At 40.2% G+C, this 25,308-nt stretch overlaps 1 protein-coding gene across 1 annotated transcript in view; it reads right to left on the reverse strand.

Annotated features, from left to right (window-relative positions):
* The window catches only part of PCSK2 (proprotein convertase subtilisin/kexin type 2), a 138,793-nt gene that overhangs the window by 47,010 nt on the left and 66,475 nt on the right, over window positions 1-25,308 (reverse strand). Inside the window, exons 3-5 of the mRNA XM_072140428.1 lie at window positions 16,356-16,469; window positions 13,706-13,814; window positions 11,339-11,376 (exon numbers count right to left, since the gene is read on the reverse strand). Coding sequence (XP_071996529.1) covers window positions 11,339-11,376; window positions 13,706-13,814; window positions 16,356-16,469 — 261 coding nt within the window. The remainder of the gene's footprint in view (window positions 1-11,338; window positions 11,377-13,705; window positions 13,815-16,355; window positions 16,470-25,308) is intronic.

The following is a 25,308-nucleotide window of genomic DNA, read 5'->3' on the forward strand; positions in this document are numbered from 1 at the left end:
ATGTTGAATATGTTTGAGATAGTATTGTTTCTGGGAGTAAATAGTTGGGGGGTTACACTGCTGTTTTGTCAAGTCTGTGCTAACTCAATAAGGACACGCCCCTTTGACAAGAAACAAAACTCAGAGAAATAAAAGAAAAATAATATTGGTTAATGTGGAATACAACAGACAATTTAGGAGAAGTATTGTTTAATTCCACAACTAACAATTCTACCATCTAAATCCATCATGATAAACCAGGGATCCAGGCACCTGGACTGTGTTAATCTTCTTCTATTTGTTATCCATGGCCTCCTTCCTTCTAACATCAACTTTTAAAATTATACTAATGAGTCTGAAGGGCTATGGGGGACAATATAAGAGCCCATCTCCTCCTTCTTCCTTCTCTCCAGGCAATTCCCCAATAACCTCTGCCTGCTGTAAACTCACACAGGGGAAGAAGGAAGTGCTCTCGTAAAGTGTAACAGCTTGTAAAGTTATAGCATGGAAGGGGTTATGTTAACAACCGAGAACACTTCTGGCTCAGCAGAATAATACTAAAAGATGAATTAAGAAGGAGACCATAATTATCAAATATAAGAAGGTTACCACAGACACAGTGCCTGGATCTATGAGTGAGTCTCCCTGGTTTGTCATGTTTGATTTTGATGGTAGATTTCCTTTAAAGCAAGCCTATGCTATGCTGATTTAAAAAATTCCTTTGTCGATATTCTGAATAATTTCAGTAGAGGGGCAGCAGATGGGGGAGGGGCAGCAGATGCAGCCTGTGTGTGCCTGTGTCAGTCTCCTCTCCTCCACACTCATCAAGCTCCCTCCCCCCTTCCCAGCTTTCTGTCATGTGCATTGACCAGGCAGAGGAGGGAGGGGGAGGTGTGAAGTAGAGATCACAGGCACGCAGGCTGCAGCTGCCCCTCCCCAAGACGCATTCCTGGTGACAGGTTTGTGTTAAAGGGATGCTGGCATAGTATACCGCAGCTTTAGTGAGCACTTGGTGTAGGCCAGTGATGGGCAACCTTTTGAGCTTGGTGTGTCAAAATTCGCCAAAAAACCGAGCAAAACTCGGGTGCTGTGTCACCTTTAGAAAAAAACCTAATTTTGTAATAACATGTCCAGCAGCGGCCTCCCCTTATTAATAACATGTTCAGCAGCGGCCTCCCCTTATTAATAACATGTCCAGCAGCGGCCTCCCCTTATTAATAACATGTCCAGCAGCGGCCTCCCCTTATTAATAACATGTCCAGCAGCAGCCTCCCCTTATTAATAACATGTCCAGCAGCAGCCTCCCCTTATTAATAACATGTCCTGCAGCAGCCTCCCCTTATTAATAACATGTCCTGCAGCGGCCTCACCTTATTAATAACATGTCCAGCAGCAGACTCCCCTTATTAATAACATGTCCTGCAGCGGCCTCCCCTTATTAATAACATGTCCTGCAGCGGCCTCCCTTCCCTAATAAAATACCCCAGCGGCCTCCCTTTACTATTAAAATGCCCCTAGCGGCCTTCCCTAATAAAATGCCCCAGCGGCCTCCCTTTACTACTAAATTACCCCTAGTGGCCTCCCGTTACTACTAAAATACCCCTAGCGGCCTCCCTTTACTACTAAAATACCCCTAACTGCCTCCCTTTACTACAAAAAATACCCCTAGCCCCTTTAAATATAATATAATAATAAACTTATATACTTACCCAGTGATGTCTTCTTCCCTGTAGCTTTACTGCAGGCGGCTCGGCACCTCCAGGTTGCACCGCGCGCCTCGGGTCACGTGACTGAAGTGACCTGACGTCAGGTCGCCTCAGTCACGTGACGAGCAGCGCTCATTGCAGCCTGGAGGAGCCGGAGGAGTTGCAGACGGTGGGTGGATGAACGCGGCGCTGGACAGGTAAACAAGGGGCAGAAACACAGGGCCGGGGGCGGGACATTTACACAGGGACAGCACATTACACAGGGAGGGGGGGCGGACCGCGGGCGCTGGGCGGCCACGTGTCACCAAAAATGCCTGCGCGTGTCATAGGTTCGCCATCACTGGTGTAGGCCTTATTGGACTCATAAGGATCTGTAGTTCTTCTATTGTCCACACTAAACACAGTATTATTATTTTTTGATAATTGTACTACCTATTGTCAGTTTGATCGTTCTGAGCTGAAAGTAATGCCCAAACTAACAGAAATTACAGGAAGTTGGAGGAGTAAAGAAGAATTTACAAGTGCAGCGGAATCAGCGAAGGGACACACATCAAAATATGAGAAGTTCCTAATTCTCGAAATTTATTGAGCTGAAGTATCCAATACTTCAGCTGGACACAGTTTTTCCCCAAGGTCTGTATAACCATCTGTGTATTCCTACACATGAGATGTAACGAAACGCCTAGGTCAGTTGCTATTTTATGGCAATGTTCAAGCTATATTTTTAACTTGATGAAATAAACTGCTGTTCTCTTACAGAACATGTATCATTTATCACAAACACTGTTGTAGGTTGTTGCCATGTTTTCCTTTTATCCCTTTCCTTGTAATACTTCTTTCCTCTCCAGATTTTCCATTCAGTCTCTTTCATAGTTCCGGAGATAGCTGAGTGCTGCGCTTATCACCTTCTGATGCTCCCATAGTACTGATTAGTTTATTCAATAAGTGAGAACAGGACTCCAGTCTAGTGATGGGTGGGTGGGGGGGGGGGGGGCTGATGACCCACCGATCCTGTAGTAGAGCTATAACAATTGAACTTCGTACAACCGCTTTAAGATAACACCTGTTATAGCTAAATATGATTATCGGATAATATGAATTGATTGCATTTTAAGGATGTTAATCCTGATCAAAGTCCAATTTGGAATCCACCCTAGGTGTGACAACTGGCACCCTCCACAATTAGTCTACAACCTTATGTTTTTATGTTTTGTCTACAGCTAAAGAGGAAATAAATCTGGTTCTAGAAACCAGCCCAACGTCGATTAGTGGTTCGCAGACTGGGCTCAGTTTACAATGTCTTCGTGAGACAACCTGTTTAATGCTGTTTTGTAGGAGATCAATACATGTACATGTCTCAAGAAGTAACTTAAATAATTAGAGGACATTTACTCCCACGAATTCCAAGCAGCAGCACAAACAGGAAATAAGTCATTATGGGACTTCGCTAATCCAGTAGGTGCCTTCTCTTCTTCCCATATTAGTGTGTGAATATGAGAACATTCCATACCAAGGTACTGCAAAGGACAAATATCTTAATCATAAAAGTTATTTTAAACCCCTCTTAGTCATCTTCTTGTATGAACCACATAAAAAAGCATCCATATACAGACATCATCTTTTGTGATTCGTTTTGGAGAGTCATTTCTCTTTGGAGACTATTAGGTTACATGCTTGTCCAAAAGTGGGGATGGTGTAAACTATTAAAAAGTATTCTCTATAGCTTCCACAATTCTTATTAAAGGTGCTGTCTGAGGTCATATAAAGGGAGATTTCAGGCTTAAGGGTATTCTTGTTTTTAGGGTATTTAATTTATTTCCCATATAGATATATTTCTTCAAGTAGATGTTACTAAAAACAATGTACCTCTGTAGATAATTTCCCAAAAATTTAGCCAAGTTGTCCCTTAGAAATAAGATTCTTGTCCTTGGATACTATCACCACTGCTCAAGTGATTGCACAAAGAAACAAATTGTTGCATATAAAATGTCCAGGAGTTACTGCAAGTCCTAGAGCAGTCCTGTGGTAATGAAGACTGAAGGTAATGAAAGTGGCCGGGCGCCTTAAAGGAAATCAACCACTCAAAATAACAAAAAAGACTAGAAATACTCACGTTCCTCTTCATCTTGATCCCAGGAGCACGGAGAGTGAGGACAAGATGTCCGATGTTCCAGGCTGCCAATTATGCTTGCCCTCCCCACCTCCATCTCCCATGCAGAGAGCATGGGAGAATGAGGTGATGTCATATGAGCGGTGTGAATTCATGCCCCTCGTATGGGAGAAGGAGGTTGGGGGGGGGGAGTGAACAATTAGCAGTCCAGAGCACCGAACATCTTGTCCCCACTCTCCGTGCTACTAATTATAGGTTTGTTTTCTAGGTGATCCCGGTGTGTCAAGGCTAACGACGGACAGCTCCGGGATCAAGATGATGAGAAGGGGAGGTGAGTATTTCTAGCCTTTTTTTGTTATTTTCAGTGGTAGATGCATGTGTGGCCACCGTGTGTGGTAATGGTCATATCCATATTGTTTGCCCTACTCGTTTGTACTACAAGATGGCTACATATGTGGGAAATGATCACCCCAAAGGTACATTTTTGTGAAAACATTCAATTGAAGAAATACAATAACTCAGATGAATTACAATAAATGTGAATGCCTAGAGGAGAATATCCCTTTAAGGATTAGTCATTAATTGGTGACCAGTAGAGGTGCAAATACTATCGTTCAAGAGGGAAACAGAAAGCTCATCTTGGCTCTTTGCTGGTGCAACTTTATGCACTTCAAAGAAGCAATGTCTGCCGTGTGGGACAGCCATTACACTACGGACAGAACTGTCTTCTTCCAGCATCATCGATAGTGTGAAACAGCAACCTATATATTGGTTGAAACATTACTACCAAATCTGCTAGGAATATATATTTTTGGAGCTTGCAACTTCAATGATGTTGTGATGTTAAAATTTAGTGTCCTATAAGAATTCTCAAAAAGAGGAAATTTTAGATCTGTAACATTTTACAGAGTGCACAGTGGTCTTTGATTTAATTAACAAATGCCATGTAAATCATTACATTCACCATATCATAAGTATACAGTCAGGAAGGCTGAGTGTTTAACTGTTTAACAGGAACCTACCTTGTTATCAGTAACTGTAATAGGAACTTGGGTAGTACAATCCATTATATAGAAAGATGTAATGCCCTTGATGGGGTGTATAGAACTTCATAGACTGAAGCATAGTTATCCTATCAGTAAGCATCTTGATATAATAACTAGAAAGCAAAAAAACTAAATACTAGACACTAAAATATGAAATGTCATCAAGGAGAACATGATGAAACTTTTTTTGGCTGTAGTGTCTATTTAAATGGAGCTTTCACCTTTTTGGACAAATAGGAAACTTAGCTTTTTCATGATGGCAAATGGTATAGGACCCCAGCAATCTAGCTTCTTACGAGACTACCCCATTAATGGAAATAAAGCATGATAAGCCAGGAACACTTACAACTTTTAAAATTATGCTAATGAACCAAAAGGGCTCTACCATAGCCCGTCCCTGCAGTAGCCTAACAGGCTGTTAAATTGTGCAGAAAAATTCCCACTCCCACTGTGTGCTGAAATTCTGTGTTGCTGTGAGATCATATCATACAGAGGGTGGGGCTCTGGTAGAGCCATTCTGACTCATTAGCCTAATTTTCAATGTTGATTTTAGATGGCAGGAGGCCATGGATAAGAAATATAAGGAGATTACCACAGTCACGGTGCCCGGATTTATGAGTTAGTGCCCCTGGTTTATTATGATGGATTTTGATGGTAGATTTCCGTTAATTAGGAATCCTAAATACGCCAATTTAAGGAAAAAATACCAAAAGAAAAATAAACACAATGTGGCACATTTACTTACCCGGTCCTGTCGCGATCCCTGCTGTGCATTGTCCGACGCTCGGAGCGATTCACTTAGATTGTGCGCTCGATTTCCAGCATGTGTTGCTTCCCCGCTCAGGTCCGTCGGAGTTCACCTTCTTCTTCCTGGTGCATGTAAGTGCTTTGTCTTGCGACACAATTTAAATGTTAAATCCCGCGCTCTGTCCGAATCAGTCGGATTGTCTGACATCCTGCCCCCCGATTTCTGTCGCATGAAAGCCGACGGCGATGCGCCAAAATCCGATCGTGTGCGACATAATCCAATTCTAAATGCCTGTCCCGGTGGCGTGATCCCCGAAAAGTCGGAAATCCAGACAGAAATGCAGCCGCGGGCCCCTAATAAATAAGCCCCAATGTCCTGCCTTTCTTATTGGTGTCTATTGTAAGCATATAGAAACATGTGTTAGTGGTATTTGTTATGTTATACTGCATGGGAACCCACAGTCCAGTGAAATAGGCATTTTCAATCCTAGTGACAAACAATTGTCTTTAGGTTGCATGTGAATTGAATATTACAATGATGAATGAGACACTCCATTCTGTCATTCAGAAGAGTCATTGCCTAGAAGCAGATTACACGGAAATCCCTAGCATTATCAGTTCTAGGGAATATATTGCATTGAGCGGATAGAAAGAGAAAGTAGTATTTTCCTATAAATGGCATTTTCTTGCTAAATTGAAAAACGTGAAAAATTCACCTCTCTGAATTCACCTTGCGGCTTTCTGTAGATCCACTCATAAAAGCTATTTACATGTTAGAAGAAAGCATTGCCAGGAAAGTCTAATCTCCTCACCCTATAATAGAAAGTGAGCCGTGATATAAATATTAGTCCCAATGTTTGATATACGGAACGATTGTGACTTGTGATTTGTCTGCCAGATACGGAATATCTCATATATTTTCTATGGTTTCTTTATACTCAAGCACAAAATAATTATTATTTATTATTATTTTATTATACATTTTGATATATGTTTTATTAAAGAAATATATTCCTGAGTCATTTTTCTAATTTAAGCAGTTTGTGTGAATCAACTTTCTGTCCTGTATCCACAGCTGAGAGATAAAGGTCCTTGACAATGCCCTAATGACTTAACTTCAGTGTTGAATCATCAAGAGAAATATGGAAAGAGTTCATGTTTAGCCTCATTTATCTGAAGTGGACAGACCTCAAAAGGCTTTTAAATATACTGCTCACTATAGGAGAAAGAAGCAGAAATAAAGACACTTTTCATAACTAAGTATATTACAAAGTTTACTTTTCTCACCTGTTCATTTCATACTTAAAGGACATCTACCACCAGGATGAAAGACTGTGTGCAAATTACCCTGAGGGGTTCCAGGCTCCATTAACACCTATGGATCCTGGAACCCCTCAGGTTCATTTGCATACAGTCCTTCATCCTGGTGGTAGATGCACTTTAAGTTGCTCTTTCTAATCTAATGCGCTAAAAATCTAGATTTCAGGTTATCTAGCAGTTCCCTGCCATAAGTAATCAAATGAATAGAAAATTGTGGTTGGTTTAATTATCTTAACGGAACACTTCAGGCTGAACTGATCCTATTGATGAAATGTTTGAAAATAGTATAAGAGAAAAACTGTGTTTTTTAGGCACAATTCAGTTTTTATATATTATAGTGCAAGCCTTAATAAAGTCGCAATTCCTGGCTCACAGCCAGGAATTGCGACTATTCCTTACTTTATGCCACCTCCACACCATGGGCATGGAGAGGCAGAGAGTAGGCTGTGTCCTGCAGGGCCTGGCATAGGATTATCCAGCAGCATGGTCAGGCAATGGATAAACCAAGAACCGAGGCCTCTTGATATATCCAGTGCAGTGTGAGGGTGGGGGAACATCATGCGCTGGCACACAATGTGCCAACACTTGATACATCCCCTAAGAGTAAGTTAAGAACTGTACTCGAAGATTATTGCAATGGCTGATGGTAGATGATTGACTAAAAGGAGAGATCCTTAATGCATAGAGGAACGTTACTGTAAGAACGATTATTAAGATGATAAAAGAAAGGACCTGGATGCCTGTTTCTACATTACAACGTATGAACAAAGACCTTTAAGGCATTTTGATTCCTTAAAGGTCTTTGTTCACTTGAAAAAGGGATCCCTCACCCCGAAACGTTTTGTGTTTGAAAGACCTTTAGTAAAACCTATCATACACCTACCTCTCAGTGCGCTATCCTTTTGGACCACAATCACTGACCACTCCCACATGTCTGAAACACTGAGCTTTAGCTTATTTTTCCCCTACTTTGGTTAGTAATTTCCAATACTGTATCAATTTGTACAAAGTAAATGAAAATTAATTGGAGTATTAATTTTTTACAATATTTTATTAAAACTTCTCTTCAATTATATTATATTATATTAAGATTTTGTTTTATAAAAAAAACTATTTATTTCTTGGTTTAAATATTATATAATCATAAGCATTATTCATATCATTAATATTTATCTAATACTTCAAAAGAATTTGAGTGTGGAGATGGTGTTTTCTTGGAAACCAATAACCTACGGAATTTAATAGTCTTGACATTTTTGCTCTGAAAAATATGCACCATGTAAAATGGATGACATAAACACGAAGCTCTTGGGGAAAAACACGGAAAGGACTCGATTTATTTAAATTTTATTCCTATCATTAGAAGGACAGTGACGGCTTGGCAGTCTCTGGAAATTATGCAGCTTCTCTACTAAGCATAATAAAGGTTTTCCTATGAAGAAACCACTTGGTTTTAATAAATAATAGAGCTTGAACACATCAAATCTTTACACTTCACATTCAATTTGGTTTAGATGAGCTTCGGTTCAAGTAGCCTGAATAGCTTAATCATTAGTGACAATGGTTTCACAATACGACGGCCTGAGCACATCTGCTGTGGAAGTAACTAATGAAAATTGTAACTTTTCTAAAATTAGAGCAATTGTTGTCTTATTCACATGTGCTCAGCCTCTAAATATTATTGTGTACTCGAGGAAGGAATTAAAATGGAAGACTTTGAGAAGATTCAATGTAGCGCACTTACTAAGGGTCACACGATGCACTTTTGTCTGACCGAGCACGTTTTTCATGGCTAAAACGGCTTGCACAGGTATTTAAGAAGTGTCTGCGCTGAGATTCTGTTGCATGCGACCCTTTGGCGCCCAGATGCGCTGGTCTCCATGCGACACAAGTTAGGGGGCGTGTCGTCAGATGGTCCGCCTGATTCGAACCGAGCACCGTATTTAACTTTCAACTTTCAAATCGCACACCCTATGGTAAAGGAGCACCACAAAAAAGATGGTGAACTTTGTCTGAGCAGTGCGGGGAAGCGACAGATTCATGATTTCTGGTACATGTTCCTAGTGAATCGCCGCACGCAGCATTATAGATGGATCTCTATAAATATTTACTTCAGAATTTCAAGAGCTAATTCTGTAAATACCCTATTTTCCTGAAAATAAGCCCCCCCCCCAAAAAATAAATAAATAAGACCTAGCACAATTTCTTTTGAGCTTACAAATATAAAGCAGTCAGTGCTACATCTCAACACCCCCCCCCCCCCCACATCATACAGGAGTATTAGTAGATGATTTAAATACTACAAGAGTCATGTGACATGGGTGATAAATTCATGGGATAAAATCTATGACTGTTCTGGTTCTAATGCACTACAAAAAGCTACCTGGACAAGAAGGGATCATTGAAGGAAACTGCTAATGTTGAGCAATTGGGACAAAATTATGCAAAACTTTACAACATTTTTCTGACATTAGTGTTGACATTAATTTCTCATATGTCACATTTACCAAGCTGCCACTATGATAAACTTGGCATAGAACAAACTCCTAAGATAATCTAAAGAAACCAGTCCAAGAAGACAGCTTAGTCCACTCATGAGGTTTAAAAGTAGTTTTAGGCGTAAGTAAAATAATAAAACGGAACCACAAGGAAAACTTGGCTTAAGGGCACTTTCCTATAGGGGAAAGGTTTTGCAGCTTTCAGTTTTCTAGGCTTGTGTCATAGTTGGATAAGAAGTTCTTGGGCAAGGGGGGAGTTACTCAAAGAAAAGATACTTAAATATACTCAGGATAACTGTTGGTTTTCTAAACAGTTTCCACATTCGATAGGGGCATGTGCAACAAGCTCAGGATCCTACCCCGAATTACTCAGAAGACAAAAAAATCTGTGCACCACTCTTGATTTAACAATCAATTCAGGTTTATTTTGACAAACAGTGTCGCAGGACATTTGGGCCTCCTGGGCCTTCATCAGACACACTGAAGTCTGTATGGTGTGAGTAAAAGGACCACAGCTATACAAAACATGCAGCCGCACTACTACATGGAGCATCATTTTATTTACACCATACATACTATAGTGTGGTTGACAAAGGCCCAGGGGGGTTGAAACGTCCTGTGACACAGTTTGTCAAAATAAATCTAAATTTCATGTTCAGGAGTGGTGCCCAGTTTTTTTGTCTTCTATACTCAAGATAACAAAATAATGAATTCTCTCATTCACTGTTATTAACAAAAATACAGCATTTCACAAATTTATTTCCAACCTGCCTCAATCATTCCTGGTGTATACAATTTCAGTTGCCTCGCAATCCTACCATAAATCTTCTTCTGACTAGGGTCGGGCATGGCAAATTCTTCCCATGAATAGCTTCGCCTTTCTGCACACTGCAGTGTCTCTCTGCCTCCTGCCCCTCCCCCTTGAATTCCAAGACAAGCTGACAAACAGACACTTCTTGCTGGCAAGCAGCAGTGTGAGGAGACTCACTCTACAAACTACAGATAAGATAAGATCTTTATAGTTGTAGCAGAACTAAAACAGCAATTAAACTGAGTAAAATTGTAAAGTAAGGTGTTAAATTGATCTTCATTGTGTAGATATTTCTAGAGGATTAACATTTGAGAACTTTTTTCATGGAAAAACCCCTTTAAGAAAAAGAGCTGCACCATTCTACTTTATGGACAGCGCAGGTACACTCCATTTAAACCTGCTTTTGTCCTGACTTCTTACCTGCGATTATATTATCTTGGCTCACTAGCTGCTTTTTTTTACACCTGGTTATTCTTATATCTCCCTATACTATTTATAATTTTTTTGCCTCTTGATTTTGTCTTCGCCTCACTCAAGGTTTTACTCCGATTTGATCTGACTTGATTTTGTGTAGTTTGTTTTTTAACTTACTTTGTCTTTCATCCTATTAATGTGTTTCCAGCTAGTATAGGGACTGCCGCCTAGTTGTCAGCTTAAAGCAAGATATGTAAGTAGGCAGGGAAAGAGGCTGATGGAGAGTTTAGGGCCCACACTTCACCCGTGTTGCGGTGTTTCACTACAACATTTTATCACCATATAGAGAGAAATGAAAACGTAAGTAAAAAGCAAAAGATCCTAATGTACCAGCATATGTCTACAATAAAAATTTAAATTAAAACTTGACATATTATAGAGAACTTTTACACTACAACGCCTCTATTCAGTGTATTATTTTTTACCTATTATCACACACCCCTCTTTTCTGTGTTATCTGTTTCTATGTTGAGCCTGTCGCTCAGTGCCCCCCCATCTTATGTACACGTGCTACCATCTCCACTACAATTATAACAAAAGATCAGAAGTTCAGTACTTTACATGGCCACGGCAGACTCTTTTGATAATGAATGAATGTGTTAACTACAAAAGGCTTTAAATGTTATAATGAACTATATTATACTCACATAATTTGAGGCGAGATCTGGGTGAAGGTAATCTATTCCTGAAATCAAAAGACATTTATTAAACAAGTCTGAAAAAAACACATGCATTCTAGAGATAAATGAGGACAAATGTAAGAGACCTGGGAGGATTAAGTGGAATGGCTTCTACCTGACAGTTTATGCGCTGAATTTATGCATAACACAGACATTTATCAGGGTAGAAATGACAAGAGGACGACTTGAGTCATGCCCTCCAAATGGCAAGAAATTGGATTGTTTTACTGGAAGATGTAAATGGAAATTAACTTGATAACTCAAGCACTGTACAAGCCTTGATATTTCTCCTCATTCTTGTGTTTCAGAGATAATACCTTAATAATATTGATGTTAGCTCCCGGGACACATATAAACTACACCTACTGCCTTGTCGGAGAAGTGCTCTGCATTTTATGAATATCTGTGAGATCTTAGAACAATGGAGAAGATGAAGATACTTGATAAAGACAATAAAACGGGTCAGCGATCTACTCCTACAATGGTAAACAGTTTGTACTATTCCAAAGGTCAATCTCCCCAACCCTTTAAGATCAGAAATGGTAGATTCACTGGCAATCCCTTGTTTCCTATGTAAACTCTACGGCAAACCTCGATCTACCCTCATGTCCCAGGTTGGGAGTGGATCCTATACAAAGGATTGGATGGATCGTGCAGATCACCAAAGCATGATGGCCCAGAAGAAGCCTGAAGAGGCAAAACCTAGGTCGGGCGTGGTGTTAAGCGGTTTTTATGTTGATATGCACAATTTTAACCATTGTTTCTGAGTGTAATAATACATTTTTTATCTCTAAACTTTGGTGATCTGCATGATCCATACCTTTCTTTGTATAGCATCTACGGCCAGGGAATCTTCCATTTCTGACCTGAAAGGGTTGGTGAGATTGACCTTTGGAATAGTATGAACTCCTTACTGTTATAGGAGTAGAGCGCTGACCTTTAAAACTGTTTTATTGGGGACTTTTGGCATTTGTGAGAGTGTGCTTTGCCAGTGGCTCCTCCGCTTAACCCCATACCGTAGGTTGGTCCATGCAGGGCCACTAGGCTGGACACCTTCTCACAGGTCTGGAGCTGTTGCACTTTACTGTTACTCTTTTTAATCAACAGGTTCAGCTTTATAGCAGCTGACCACACTTATAATGTGGCCCCCATCCATCCTGCTGGTTTTTCCAACTGTGATGAAAGGCTCAACTTGCCTCATGGTACCTGCACCTCTGCATTTATCCAGTGCACCATATCAAATATTGGATCACAAATTGTCATAAATGTACTCCTGCTTTAGCACTGCCTTTAAAAAACAGTCAATTGTTATCATCAAATGTAACTTTTTGGGCAACATTTTGAAAAGTTCCATGACAACCTCAATAAGTCTCAGAATACAGAGAAAGCCGGGATGATGTCTTATTTTGTGATTTAGCTTCTAATAGGCGAGGGATTCTTCCAAAGGTTTGCAAAACTTTGATAAACTTTGCACAGATTCAATGACACTGCCCCAAATCTATGTAAAATGAAACAAATTACTCCAAAATATAGTCACAATTAAGCCGATTAGATAAACACCAATTTTGACAACACAAATCTGTACGATCTTTCATTCTTTGTAATAAAGGTACAATTGATTAAAAACTGGATATGTTAATTTAAAGGGCTATTCCCATCCCAAAATGTATAGCTATATTCTATTGGTGTATCTGATTTATATCTATCCAGTGCCCAGTGCTTTGCCAAGAGTGAATGGTAGAAGGTGCCATGCCATGCCGGTCTCTCCATTTATTTGTACAGAAGTTCTGAAAATAGCTGAGCTGTTTTTTTAAAGCTATTTTCAGAACTCTCATACAAGCAAATCCTTAGGATAACCTCATTGACATCTATAAGTGGCAATATAGTCCATAGATTATGGATTTTATAACATAGACTATAAAATCATATAATATAAAACATAACCGTAAGAACAATATTTAACTACAGGCAGTCCCCGGGTTACATACAAGATAGGGTCCGTAGGTTTGTTCTTAAGTTGAATTTGTATGTAAGTCGGAACTGTATATTTTATCATTGTAATCCCAGTCAGAACTTATTTGGTCTCTGTGACAATTGGATTTTAAAAATGTTGGGTTGTCATAAGAATCAAGATTAACAATAAAGCTTCATTACAGACACATTTAATAACTGTTACAGCCGTTTATTGTAGCCTAGGACTAAAGTACAATAAATTATCAATATCCAGTGGTCCGTTTGTAACTAGGGGTCATATGTAAGTCGAGTGTTCTTAAGTAGGGGACCGCCTGTATATATTCTTCATTATATTATCTATAACTTCATTTGGTCACTTACCATCATCCATAATTGCTATAGTAACTCCTTTTCCTGTGTATCCCAGTTCCCAAGCTTCTGCTACATTTAAATCAAGTCCTGGAGTTCCATCTGCTTGACCTGTGTTGATCTTATAAGAAAAGACAACATGTCATCAAAAATGCATTGACCAAGAAAGCTAATATTGCATCCTGCAACTCAAAGGACATGTTTTATCAGATTTACTGATGGTAGTTGTCCCAAACTTACTTGCCCATTACGTCTATCAGGGATGCTTGCTTTTCTTATATTGGCGATCGGCACATCGGCAATCATGATGACACGATCGGTGGGCGGGACCATGCTGCATTAATTACGGAGGGGACATGCATATATTACCAGGCAATGGAGCCGAGGATGTGCTCCAGTGACATAGCCCAGAGTATGTCCGGCTCATTTGAATATTTGAATAAAGTGCTTTTTACAAGAATGCCGATATGCCTGGATATAAGAAAAGCGAGGTCATCCCCTGATAGACTTAACGAGCAAGTAAGTTTGGGACATCTACCATCAGTAAATCTGATGGTCGATGTCCTTTAATAATCCTTAAAGGATGTTAACACAATAGTAGGATTGTTGACCTATCCGTATAGAGAACCAAAAAATACAGATTTTTTTTGTGGGAGGTCTATCATAATTGTTTTTTCCAAGAAACTTATATTGAGTCTACTGTCAAGACTCTTGGTCCTAGTCAAATTAAATGAAATGTCATCTGCAGTTTTCAGTGTCCTCTATTTCACAGACCCAAAAGGTGACCTGAATCCCCTGATCGGTAAGGGTCCTTAGTGTCAGATCTTCACCAACCAAATATTGATGACCAATTTTTAGGCTAGGTGATTATGATCACTATTTTGGAAAATGTAGAACTCCCGCAAAAGCAATATATACCGTATATGCCGGCGTATAAGACGACTGGGCGTATAAGACGACCCCCAACTTCTGCCCAAAAAATATAGAATTTGGTATATACTCACTATATAAGACTACCCCTCTCCCAAATGAAAAAAAGTCTGCTTAAAACTTTGCAAAACAAACAAGAGAGCAAGTTCCTGGTGATCATAACTGTAAGCTGCGATATTAATGAAGATCCGACATGCTTCTGTAAGTGCCGCCTGTGACCCCCAGCTCTGTGACGCCGACCGCTGTGACAGGGCGGCTGCATTAGCATACAGCGCGCCGCCCCGTCAGCGCGTACTAAGCCTCTTCTAATGACTGTGAGAGGCGGACTGCCGCGCATGCGAGGCGGTCCCAGGAAGCGGCTCTCTGCGCGCTGACGGGGAAAAAAAAACACCTCACACAGTGCGGCCCCCGTATATCCGGTGTATAAGACGACCCCCCACTGTAGCCATTATTTTAAGGGGTTAAAAAGTAGTCTTATACGCCAGTATATACAGTACTTGCCCGTTCAAATGGAACATCCTCTGATCTAGGATTTAATATGTAATATGACTTCCTTCCCACAAGAAAGTCATTTGGAGTCAGAATGCTGGTCACATGAGTCAGTTTAGGACACTTGTACACATTAGCTTAGCTTCACCATAATTTATATCAAGTACCTTTATAACATGGTAATTAACAACTTCAATATACTCCCTAAGGGCTCTCATTGTCTCTAGGAACTGGAGCAACCTTCTCCCACAGAGTGCAAGATAGGGAAGGCTGCGGCAGGATTGATGAAACATGGTGTTAAAGATTTAGTATTTGCATTGTCCACCATCAAAAGAAAGCAGGTGTCACAATGAGGATATAGGATATTCATGGACTGAGTAAGATTTATGTTAACAAGGCAATTATTTAAATAGGTTCTAGCAATCAATAGAGTGATGGATAAAAATGGCTAAAAACACAGAAAAAAAAAACATAATACACCAAAGAAAAACTTGTTGCTTAAAGGACACCTGTCATCAGGTCAGTGTCACTTGTCCTGTCACCACTACCTGTTGGAGCAGCTCACAAGGATCCCATCCCAGCCTTTATCTAGTTATTTCATACATTATTCATTGTAAAATCATCTTTTCTTTATCATGTAAATGAGGCTGGTCACATGGTCAGAGGCAGTGATGTCACCCCTGTTCCCCCCCCCCTCTCCTCCCCCTGCTCATGTCTGTGTGTAATGTATAGTAAAGCATGGCTAGTGTGTGTGCTGAATCTGCTGACATGCTGCATCCTCCTAATATACAGGTGAGAGACACAGACATCAGCTACACATGAATCTGACATGTTCTGCTGTAACATGGCTGCCTGGAGCTGCTGTATCTCTCCTATATACACACACATGCACACACAGGCTGCAGGGGGCGTGGCCACCAGGAAGCACATCATTATAGAGTGGACATCTTGAATATGCTAATGCTTCATTGGACATTTCACAGGTCATTTGCATACAGCTTTAGGACCTCATTGCTTAGGTTTACAGGCATGTAGAGGGACAATAAAGGGATAGAGGCAATGCTCTCTAATGGCAGTTTATGAAAATATGTTTAGTTTAGGGGGGTTATTTTGCATGACGGGTTCTCTTTAAGAAAATGTAAGTTTTATGTGACAAACACGGCCTTCGTTTAAGAAATGATTTACTGATAAATTTACAGATTAAACTTTTAATTAACACGTCATTCAAAAGCATCATACTCACCAGATACCACTGTTTCGTAAATAATGGGTCATTCATGTTAATATCGATGTCATTTATATCTCTATATCCTCGCTTCTTTCTGTCAAAACCTTCTTGTTGCACAGCTTTTCTTACCTAAAATGTAAAAAAGTGAGGATTTTTAGATTCTAAATATTTCTAAAGTATTTCGGAAGATGGAAAAAAGACATCATTGATCCACGATATGAAGGTCATACCACTGGGAAGGTCCTGAGAATGTGACACTATAAAATAATAGACTGAAAAATCTGAAATTGTGCAGATTTATTCAAGCTGTAAGTCTTTGAAGACTATTTAGTCTAACTTTAAACCTTCTATTTGTTTTGTATGGTTGGCAGATGTTTATAAATGATATTGCATCTTTAGCTTAATTATAGGTATTATTCCATTAAAATAAATAGGTATTATAGAGGCTGCATTATTGGATTTTTCTGTGGAAACAGTATTGATCTAACAACGAAGATTTTAGGGAAAAATACCAAAATAGAATGGTTTTAAAAACAATGGAGGGCAAAACCCGACATAGATGGACTCTTGTAAAGATACTTGTATCTTTCTTTAGTTTGTATAATTATTAAGTTGGAGTCCTGGAAGCAGACCAACAGTAAATGTCTGATTGCTCCATCAGCTCCAAGATTAAAGGGGTTGTCTGTGATCAGAAGGAAAATCCCACAATGGAAACTTTCTTCCATTTTTAGATTGTCTGGAGAATCAGTACCCAGGCCTGGCACCAGCACCCGGCCAACCCGGGCAAGTGATCACTATCCGGATCATTTACTTTTCTGCCTCTATGCTGCGCTCATCCGGAGCGCAGCATAGAGGCAGAATCTAGAACTCACCTGTCCTGGTTCCTCCGAAGCTGTGCTCCACGCGGTATGCGATAGCTGGCGCGTACAGGAGGCCCAGGCCAAAGAAAGAAGAAGCTGCAGGCGCTGCTCCGGGGGAACCAGGAAAGGTGAGGTTTTTTCCTTTCCCAGAGGGTGGTGGGCGGGTCAGTGTATTCCACAGGGGAAGGGGGGATCAATGTATTCCGCAGAGGGAGGGGGGAGTCAGTGTATTCCGCAGAAGGAGGGGGGTCACTGTATTCCGCAGGGGGGGGAGGGAGTTAGTGTATTCTGCAGGGGGAGGGAGGCCAGTATATTCCGCAAGGGGAGGGGGGGGTCAGTGTATTCCGCAGGGGGAGGGGGGGTCAGTGTATTTCGCAGGGGGGCAGCATGTCTGCAGAGGAAGGGGGGACAGTGTGGCCACTGGAGGGCGGCCCACGAAGGGGCCCACTAAGGCTCTGTCGCCCAGGGGCCCACTAAAACCTGGAGCCGGCCCTGTCAGTACTAGTGTAACAGAGAAGATTTTAGGGGAAAAAAAGTGCCAAAAAAGCATGACAAAGGAATGGATTTAAAAACATGGATGTACATTGTTCAATAAAGACAATGGGGGTGAGGGTACCACCCCTCCCGACATTGATGGACTCAGTCCATCATTAACCAGAACTTCATAGACAATCAAATGCTTGTATCTTTTTCTAATTTGTATAATTATAACATTGTCCTGGAAGCAGACCAACAACTATTGGCTGTCTGCACATAGCAGTGTAATCGCTGCCCCTCCCCTCCATTACAAGATGAGCTCAAAGATGGACATTTCTTGCTGGCAAGCAGCAGCTATAGCAAGCTACAGGCAAAAAAAGCTTTATAGCAGAGGATGGAGGCATATAGCAGGCTAACTGTGTGTGTTATAAGTGTGTTAGCAGAGGTGAGTGTGTCATTGTGTGGTATGTACATCTCATATATCTCTCATCTCTAATCTGTTTCATGTCTCTTTTTCTATGTGTCAGATACTAGTGTATGTTCAGAAGCTAAATAAAAGTTTAGATAAACCCTGGACCCTCATAATCTAACCACTTTGTCAGCACACAAGGAGCTAAAACAGCAATAAAACTGAGTAAAATTGTAAAGTAAGGGGGTTAAAAATAATCTTTATTGTGTAAACATAACTAAGGGTTTAAAATTTGAGAACTTTCTTTTCAAGGGCAAACCCCATTAATGGGTTGTATGCAATTAATAGGTGATATTGTGACATGGTTATGACATAGTTTATACCATAAACATAGTTCGAATTAGTATTTCGTTCTAAAAATAACATCATTTTCAGTTCAGCTTGATAAATTACAGTCCATAATTGTCAATGATTGTACCAAGAATGAACTGGCTAGAGGAACAGTGAATATATTCTACCATAAGTTTTTTTCATTGGTGAGTGTTCACGAAGATCTGTGCCTTATGTCATAGACTCCTGCAGGAGCTGAATTTATTGTGGAGCTATTATTAGACTATGTTACTAGGTTGTCATTTGATGGACGTGTATTCTCTGCACGAAAAACAAAAGCATAAAGTATTATGAAGAAAGTGCAGCTCCGCGTGTGACATCCCCTCCTGGGATCACCGCTAGTGTGTGATGGACAAGTACAAAGGATACTAATATAAAGCAATGATATTTCAGGCCACGCAATGATCTCTTTGAGCTCCGTCAGATCCTTTTCTATTACCTGGAAAATGTTCATATATTTAGGCTTTGTATTACAAAGGATCTAATAGGAAAACTGATTTTTTGTTTTACTTTTTGGTGGCACAGAATATAACCTTGAGGATGTGTCATGTAAGTTAAAAAATGAAAAATGTATTTGCAGAAAAAAAGCACAACTTTATTGCAGGAAAATCCATATCAAATTCCTCCATGTGAACAAACCCTAATAGGTTTCCTTCTATAAAGTTATTTGCAGAAATCAGCGTCCAGTGTTAAAATACTATTTATGCTTTTCGTGTGACTTGGTCTTCATTTTCTAACAGATCTTATATCTGCAGCCTTTGACTGTGAAACTGCTGTTGTCTCAAAGCACATATGTGACGTCATAGCTTCTCTGACTCTCTGTTCCTCCTATCTGTATAGAGTTTAGCGTATATACTCGAGTATAGGCTGACCCGAGTATAAGCCGATGCAACAAATTTTACCACAAAATACTGGGAAAACTTATTGACTCAAGTTTAAGCCTAGGATGGGAAATGCCAACAGCCTCTCCCAGCAGTGAAATGGCCAGCACCCCCTCCCCCGTAATGAAATGCCCCATGCAGTCTTCCCCCAGTAATAATATGCCGCATGCAGCCCTCCCACAGTAATGATATTTCCACGCAGCTATCCTCCAGCAATGAGATTCCCCATGCAGCCCTCCCCCGGTAATAATATTCCCCATGCAGCCCTCCCCCAGTAATTATATGCTCGATGCAGCTATCCCTCGGTAATATTATGCCCCATGCAGCTATCCCCCAGTAATAATATGCCCCATGCAGCTATCCCCCAGTAATAGTATGCCCCATGCAGCTATCCCCCAGTGATAATATGCCACATGCAGCTATCCCCCATTAATAATATGTCCCATGCAGCTGTCCCCCAATAATAATATGCCCAATGCAGCCCTCCCCCAGTAATGACATGCCCCATGCAGCCTTCCCACAGTAATAACATGCCCCTTGCAGCTATCCCCCAGTAATAATATGCCGCATGCAGCTATCCCCCATTAATAATATGCCCCATGCAGCTGTCCCCCAGTAATAATATGCCTAATGCAGCCCTCCCCCAGTAATGACAAGTCCCATGCAGCCTTCCCACAGTAATAACATGCCCCTTGCAGCTATCCCCCAGTAATAATATGCCCCATGCAGCTATCCCCCAGTAATAATATGCCGCATGCAGCTATCCCCCATTAATAATATGCCCCATGCAGCTGTCCCCCAGTAATAATATGCCCAATGCAGCCCTCCCCCAGTAATGACATGCCCCATGCAGCATTCCCACAGTAATAACATGCCCCTTGCAGCTATCCCCTAGTAATAATATGCCGCATGCAGCCCTTTCCCAGTGACATACAGTACCCTCTTCATATGTAGTAGTTGTCTCAAAAAACATCATCAATATACCATGTAAGTAAATATGGAAAGTTATTATTTTGCTTCTAGACTTATTCAATAAAAATGAATACTTCATAATATAAGTGTATGTACATGTATATATGGACAAATGTACTGTATGCAAACTATTTGTAATGATCCTGAAGGAACATGTCCATCAACCAGACTTGCCTTTAGCTGTTAGACCAGCTTAGTGCCAGAACCGATTGCTGGTGTTACCAGTCGATGTTTGCTGCTTTATACTTGTGAACCCTCTTAACTCTTAACAGTTCTGTGAAGTATTAGTACATCATTGGGCACATTTACTAAGGGTCCTGCGGGCGGGCGCGATTCCGCCGGATTTTCCCGAATATTTCAGTTTTGCACCGTTTTGCACGGAATTGCCCAGGGTTTTTGGCGCCCGTGATCAGATTGTGGCGCATCGGCGCAAGCTTTAACGCAACAGAAATTGGGGGGGGGGGTGGACATGGCCGTCGGACAACCCTATGGATTCAGAAAAAACGCGGAACTTAAAAAACTATTTGTGTTGCAAGACACACACTCACATGCATCAGGAAGAAGAAGGTGAACTCCGGCAGACCTCGGCGCAGCAGCGACACCTGCAGGAACACCTGCATGACCTTAGTGAATCGCGGCAGACCCAAACCCTTGTCGAACAATGCGCCGCTGGATCGCGACTGGACCGGGTAAGTAAATGTGCCCCCATGCGTCATAAATTGGTGTTAAAATAGTAAGCGACGTTTCCTTACCTCTCGCCCAGTGTAGCACCTCCTGCCACTGCTAGTCACCCACTACAGCCGTATAAAGGCTTCAGGAGATGTTACACTGGACCAGAGGCAAGGACTAAGTATAAGTTCTATTATTTGGGTACAGTGTGAGTCACTCTCAGAGGGCCCATACCTGGATGACAACTGCTAAATTTAAGTGGAAAATCTTATGGGGTATTTCCGGAATGCAGTAGGACAATTACCTACAGGGTTATTGGTGCCAAGTTCCCAAAATAACCTTTAACCTTGTACTTTATGTAATGGATTTGTTTTACTCTTTCCTAAGCTTCACTACAACCATGTGTATAATCTGAAATACATAAAGACCCATTCATCTTTAGTTCTGAAATTACATTACAGAGAAGCTGATGGTCATTTTCCATAATATTGTTATAATGATTGCAAAATCATGACATGATAAATGGCCTCCTTCCATGTGCTCCTCTTCATATCATAGACATAATATTTGCTCTGCTGGTTTATTTTATTTTCGATCTGCTCAGTGCTGGATCTCTACCGGAAAGGAATTGGGATTAAAGGACACCTGTCATCAGGTCTCTGTCACTATTTCTGTCACCTCTACTGTTGGAGCAGCCCACAAGGATCCCATCCCAGCCTTTATCTAATCAATACATACATTAATCATTGTAAAATCATATTTTCTTTATTATGTAAATGAGGCTGGTCACATGGTCAGAGGCAGTGATGTCACCCCTGTAACCCCTCCCCTCTCCTGCCCCTTCTCATGTCTGTGTGTCATGTATAGTAAAGCATTGCTAGTGTCTGTGCTGCATCTGCTGACATGTTCTCCCCCCTAATACACATGTGTGATACACAGACATCAGCTACACATGAATCTGACATGTTCTGCTATAACATGGCTGCCTGGAGCTGTTGTATCTCTCCTATACACACACAGGTTGCAGGGGGCGTGGCTGCCAGCAAGCACATGGAGGAGCCATTACACCATTATACCTCACACCATTATATAGGCTGTCAGTCATGCACTGGGGGGTGCCTCCCACTAATGAATAAGCTGGACAGCTTGAATATGCTAATGACTCATTGGACATTTCACAGGTAATTTGCATACAGCTTTAGGACTTACATTGCTTAAGTTTACAGGCATGTAGAGGGACAATGAAGGGATAGAGGCAATGCTTTCTAATGGCAGTTTATGAAAATATATTTGGATTAGGGGGTTATTTTGCATGACGGGTTCTCTTTAAGCAGTGGATCAAAATTAGATGTAGTAAGATATCTAGACATAAAGCAACGGGCACCACACATCAAGTATTGGTAGATTTCTATCTTTCGTATAATATATTACAATGAGATTAGTTCATTCTATATTTTGATCTTTATGTTTTACCATTTATTTTTATTTACTAAACAGGGATCTTCATTTCTGTGACTTAAAACTATGACAGTGCAGTTTTGACCTCCCCAAAATTGGCTCTCCAGCAGGCCAGGAAACTGCTGATGTGTAGTTGAACCCAAACTTCTTGAAGACCATCAACTAAAAGTACCTACTTAAAGAAAATCTATCATCAAATTCAATCATGATAAACCAGGGACACCTACTCGTAGATCCAAGAACCTTTTCAACTTTGAAAATTATGCTAATCACATCTTACTAGTTGGCAATTTAATTAGCAGACTTGCTGACTTTATGGGTTGTAAAAAGAGACAAATTTGATAAGCTATTGACTTGGGACTTGTGCTCAATTGAGAACAGAGGATGGAGCAGAATCAAAATCAGTATGCCTGATCCTTCATTCTGCTGAACAAAAAGTGCCTTCATTTTATTCATATCAGATGGTTGAATAGTCTTGGAAAAATTGGCATGATTGGCCAACCTAACGCAACCCTTTATGTTTTTTATGGTTTCTGCTCATGTGTTTATCAATGTCCAGTCAGAGGGGCTAGGGGAACAGAGGGATTAAGCAATATCCCTGGTGACAGGTTCCCTTCAACAATTTGCTAATCCCTGTGTTATGAAATCGCATGACAGTTACATCAAATAAAATAATTATTTTAAAATTTGAAATTTGGCATTTGGAATGTTAGCAAATTAGTGAAATCTTAACAGAGGACCTTTCACCACCTCCTCCACCAAATCCAACTCTTTAGACCATTTATTGTATCTCAACAAGGATGCCTGTATATATAAGGATGGATATATGTGATTATAATTTAGTCAAGTCATATTTTGGATCATGTGAGATGATGGGAGTATCCAACCATTTTGCTAGAATCAGGACAGGATATAACTTAATTGTACAGTCAGATTGTTCCTCATGTGTTTTGAAAATTAGTCACACATATTTCTTTTATAATTTTCTATTTATTCGCTTTCAATCTGCTCCCTGCGTAACAAAGTGACAAAATCACATTAAAAACAACATCTGTTTTGGATCTTTTCCCAGAAGTCTTGGGCAAGACATTAAGAATTTAATGCGTAACCAACCTCCTACTTCCAATGTAGAAGATAATACATGACATACAGCATGTAGTCTCATTATATCATGGGCACCTATAAATTCCGCAGAAGTTAAGAACATAACTGTATAAATTTTAGAAACGCATCATTTTTCAAAAAAAAAATCTACATTTTTGCGTTTAGAAAATGGAAAAAATGTTGAGACTAGTGATGAGTGACCCATCAGTATTCGCGTCCGGTAGCCTACTGGACCTGGACCTGAATCAGAAAGCTTGCCATCCCAAGCCTGTACCCCAAAAAGAAACAGTGATACATTTCTTTAATTCCAAGTTGACTATTTTTGACTTGAAAATCATATGATGTTCCTGTTAACTTTATTATTGTCAGAACTTCTCCAACGTAAATCTGACCTACTCAAGGTTTCTAAGGCCTTTCATGTTCACATTTTATAGTTGTCTTAGAAGATACAGATGATGCTATATCAGTTTATCCATTTATAGGACTTCAGTAAATCGTGGCCGTACTTTAACAAAAAGGTCTATAATTTGAACAATGAAAATGAGGCTTATAACAAAGCAGTAGAAGAAACATAAAAATATTGACTTGTAATACGGTTCCACTTAAGCACAAGTCTTGAAGTATCTACGATGATGGTAAAGCAGTAGGACATTGAAGCCGAACAAATTATCTGAATAATCAATTGACTCTGTAAAACGTACTCAGGCAGAATCTCCACATTTGGCTCTGTGCTAAGCCTGAAAATCTGTGTTACTAGATATCTGGAGAATATTAACTCTTCATTTAAACTGTAAGTATGGGGCTAATGGCATCTACAGCCCCTGTGGCTTAAGCAATAAAATTCTCATGAGGGATATATTCATTTTGCAGATTTTTTACAATAAGACTTCAATTTTTTATGGAATTCATTGGGAATCATCAAATGTTGGAAAAGGCAAAATCTTTCATGCTCCAATAATATGACAACCAAGAACAGGCCGGCCGCTACTTAGCCATTAGGCACATTGTGGAAGTAAACAATGTCAGTACAATGGGCTTCCTGCCGATTTCATTTACTAATAAAAGCTCTCTCCTGCTGTATTTTTAACTTAAAGGTCTATTTAACAAAGGGAATCTATCTACACCCTGTAGTATCAGGCTCGTGATTAACTATTATGTTCTTGAAGAATATACAATGGGCAATCATAAACACATTGGAGTCGTTAAAATAAAAATTGCATTTCGTTGCTAAAGTAGTTATGGCCACTACAACGCTGAACTAAAGAAAAGAAATTAACTTTGGAGTGTGCCTTAAAAAGGTATAATTTTAATAAAGAATATGGCATACATTACTTGCCCAAGCACTCAATTGCTCTTCTGGTCCCACAGCAAGTGCTGAAGCTATTGCAAGCACTATGGCTAATAAAAAAAAGGGACATCATCGATATTTAACATGCTAAAAAATAACACAAGTGGCTCCTCACAAGGACCAAAAACAGAGAGAAGGGTTGCTGTCCCACTGTAGTAGGTGAATATGACTTCTTTTTTAAACATTAACAGTCACTAGAATGTACAACTCCTCCTATTCATCAGTGCTCAAACATGTAAACAAAAAATCACAGTGAGTCGGCAGACAGCACAAAAGTAAGAAGCAGGAATACTAAATAACTTGATGAATATTCAAGGATTATTATTAAAGGAAATCTATCACTCGGGCAGTAATAATTTGGTCCCCCAAATAGCGTCAAGTAAGTGTAAATTCCGACAAG

This window comes from Engystomops pustulosus, chromosome 3 (genome assembly GCF_040894005.1).
Source record: "Engystomops pustulosus chromosome 3, aEngPut4.maternal, whole genome shotgun sequence".
NCBI classification, from domain to species: domain Eukaryota; kingdom Metazoa; phylum Chordata; class Amphibia; order Anura; family Leptodactylidae; genus Engystomops; species Engystomops pustulosus.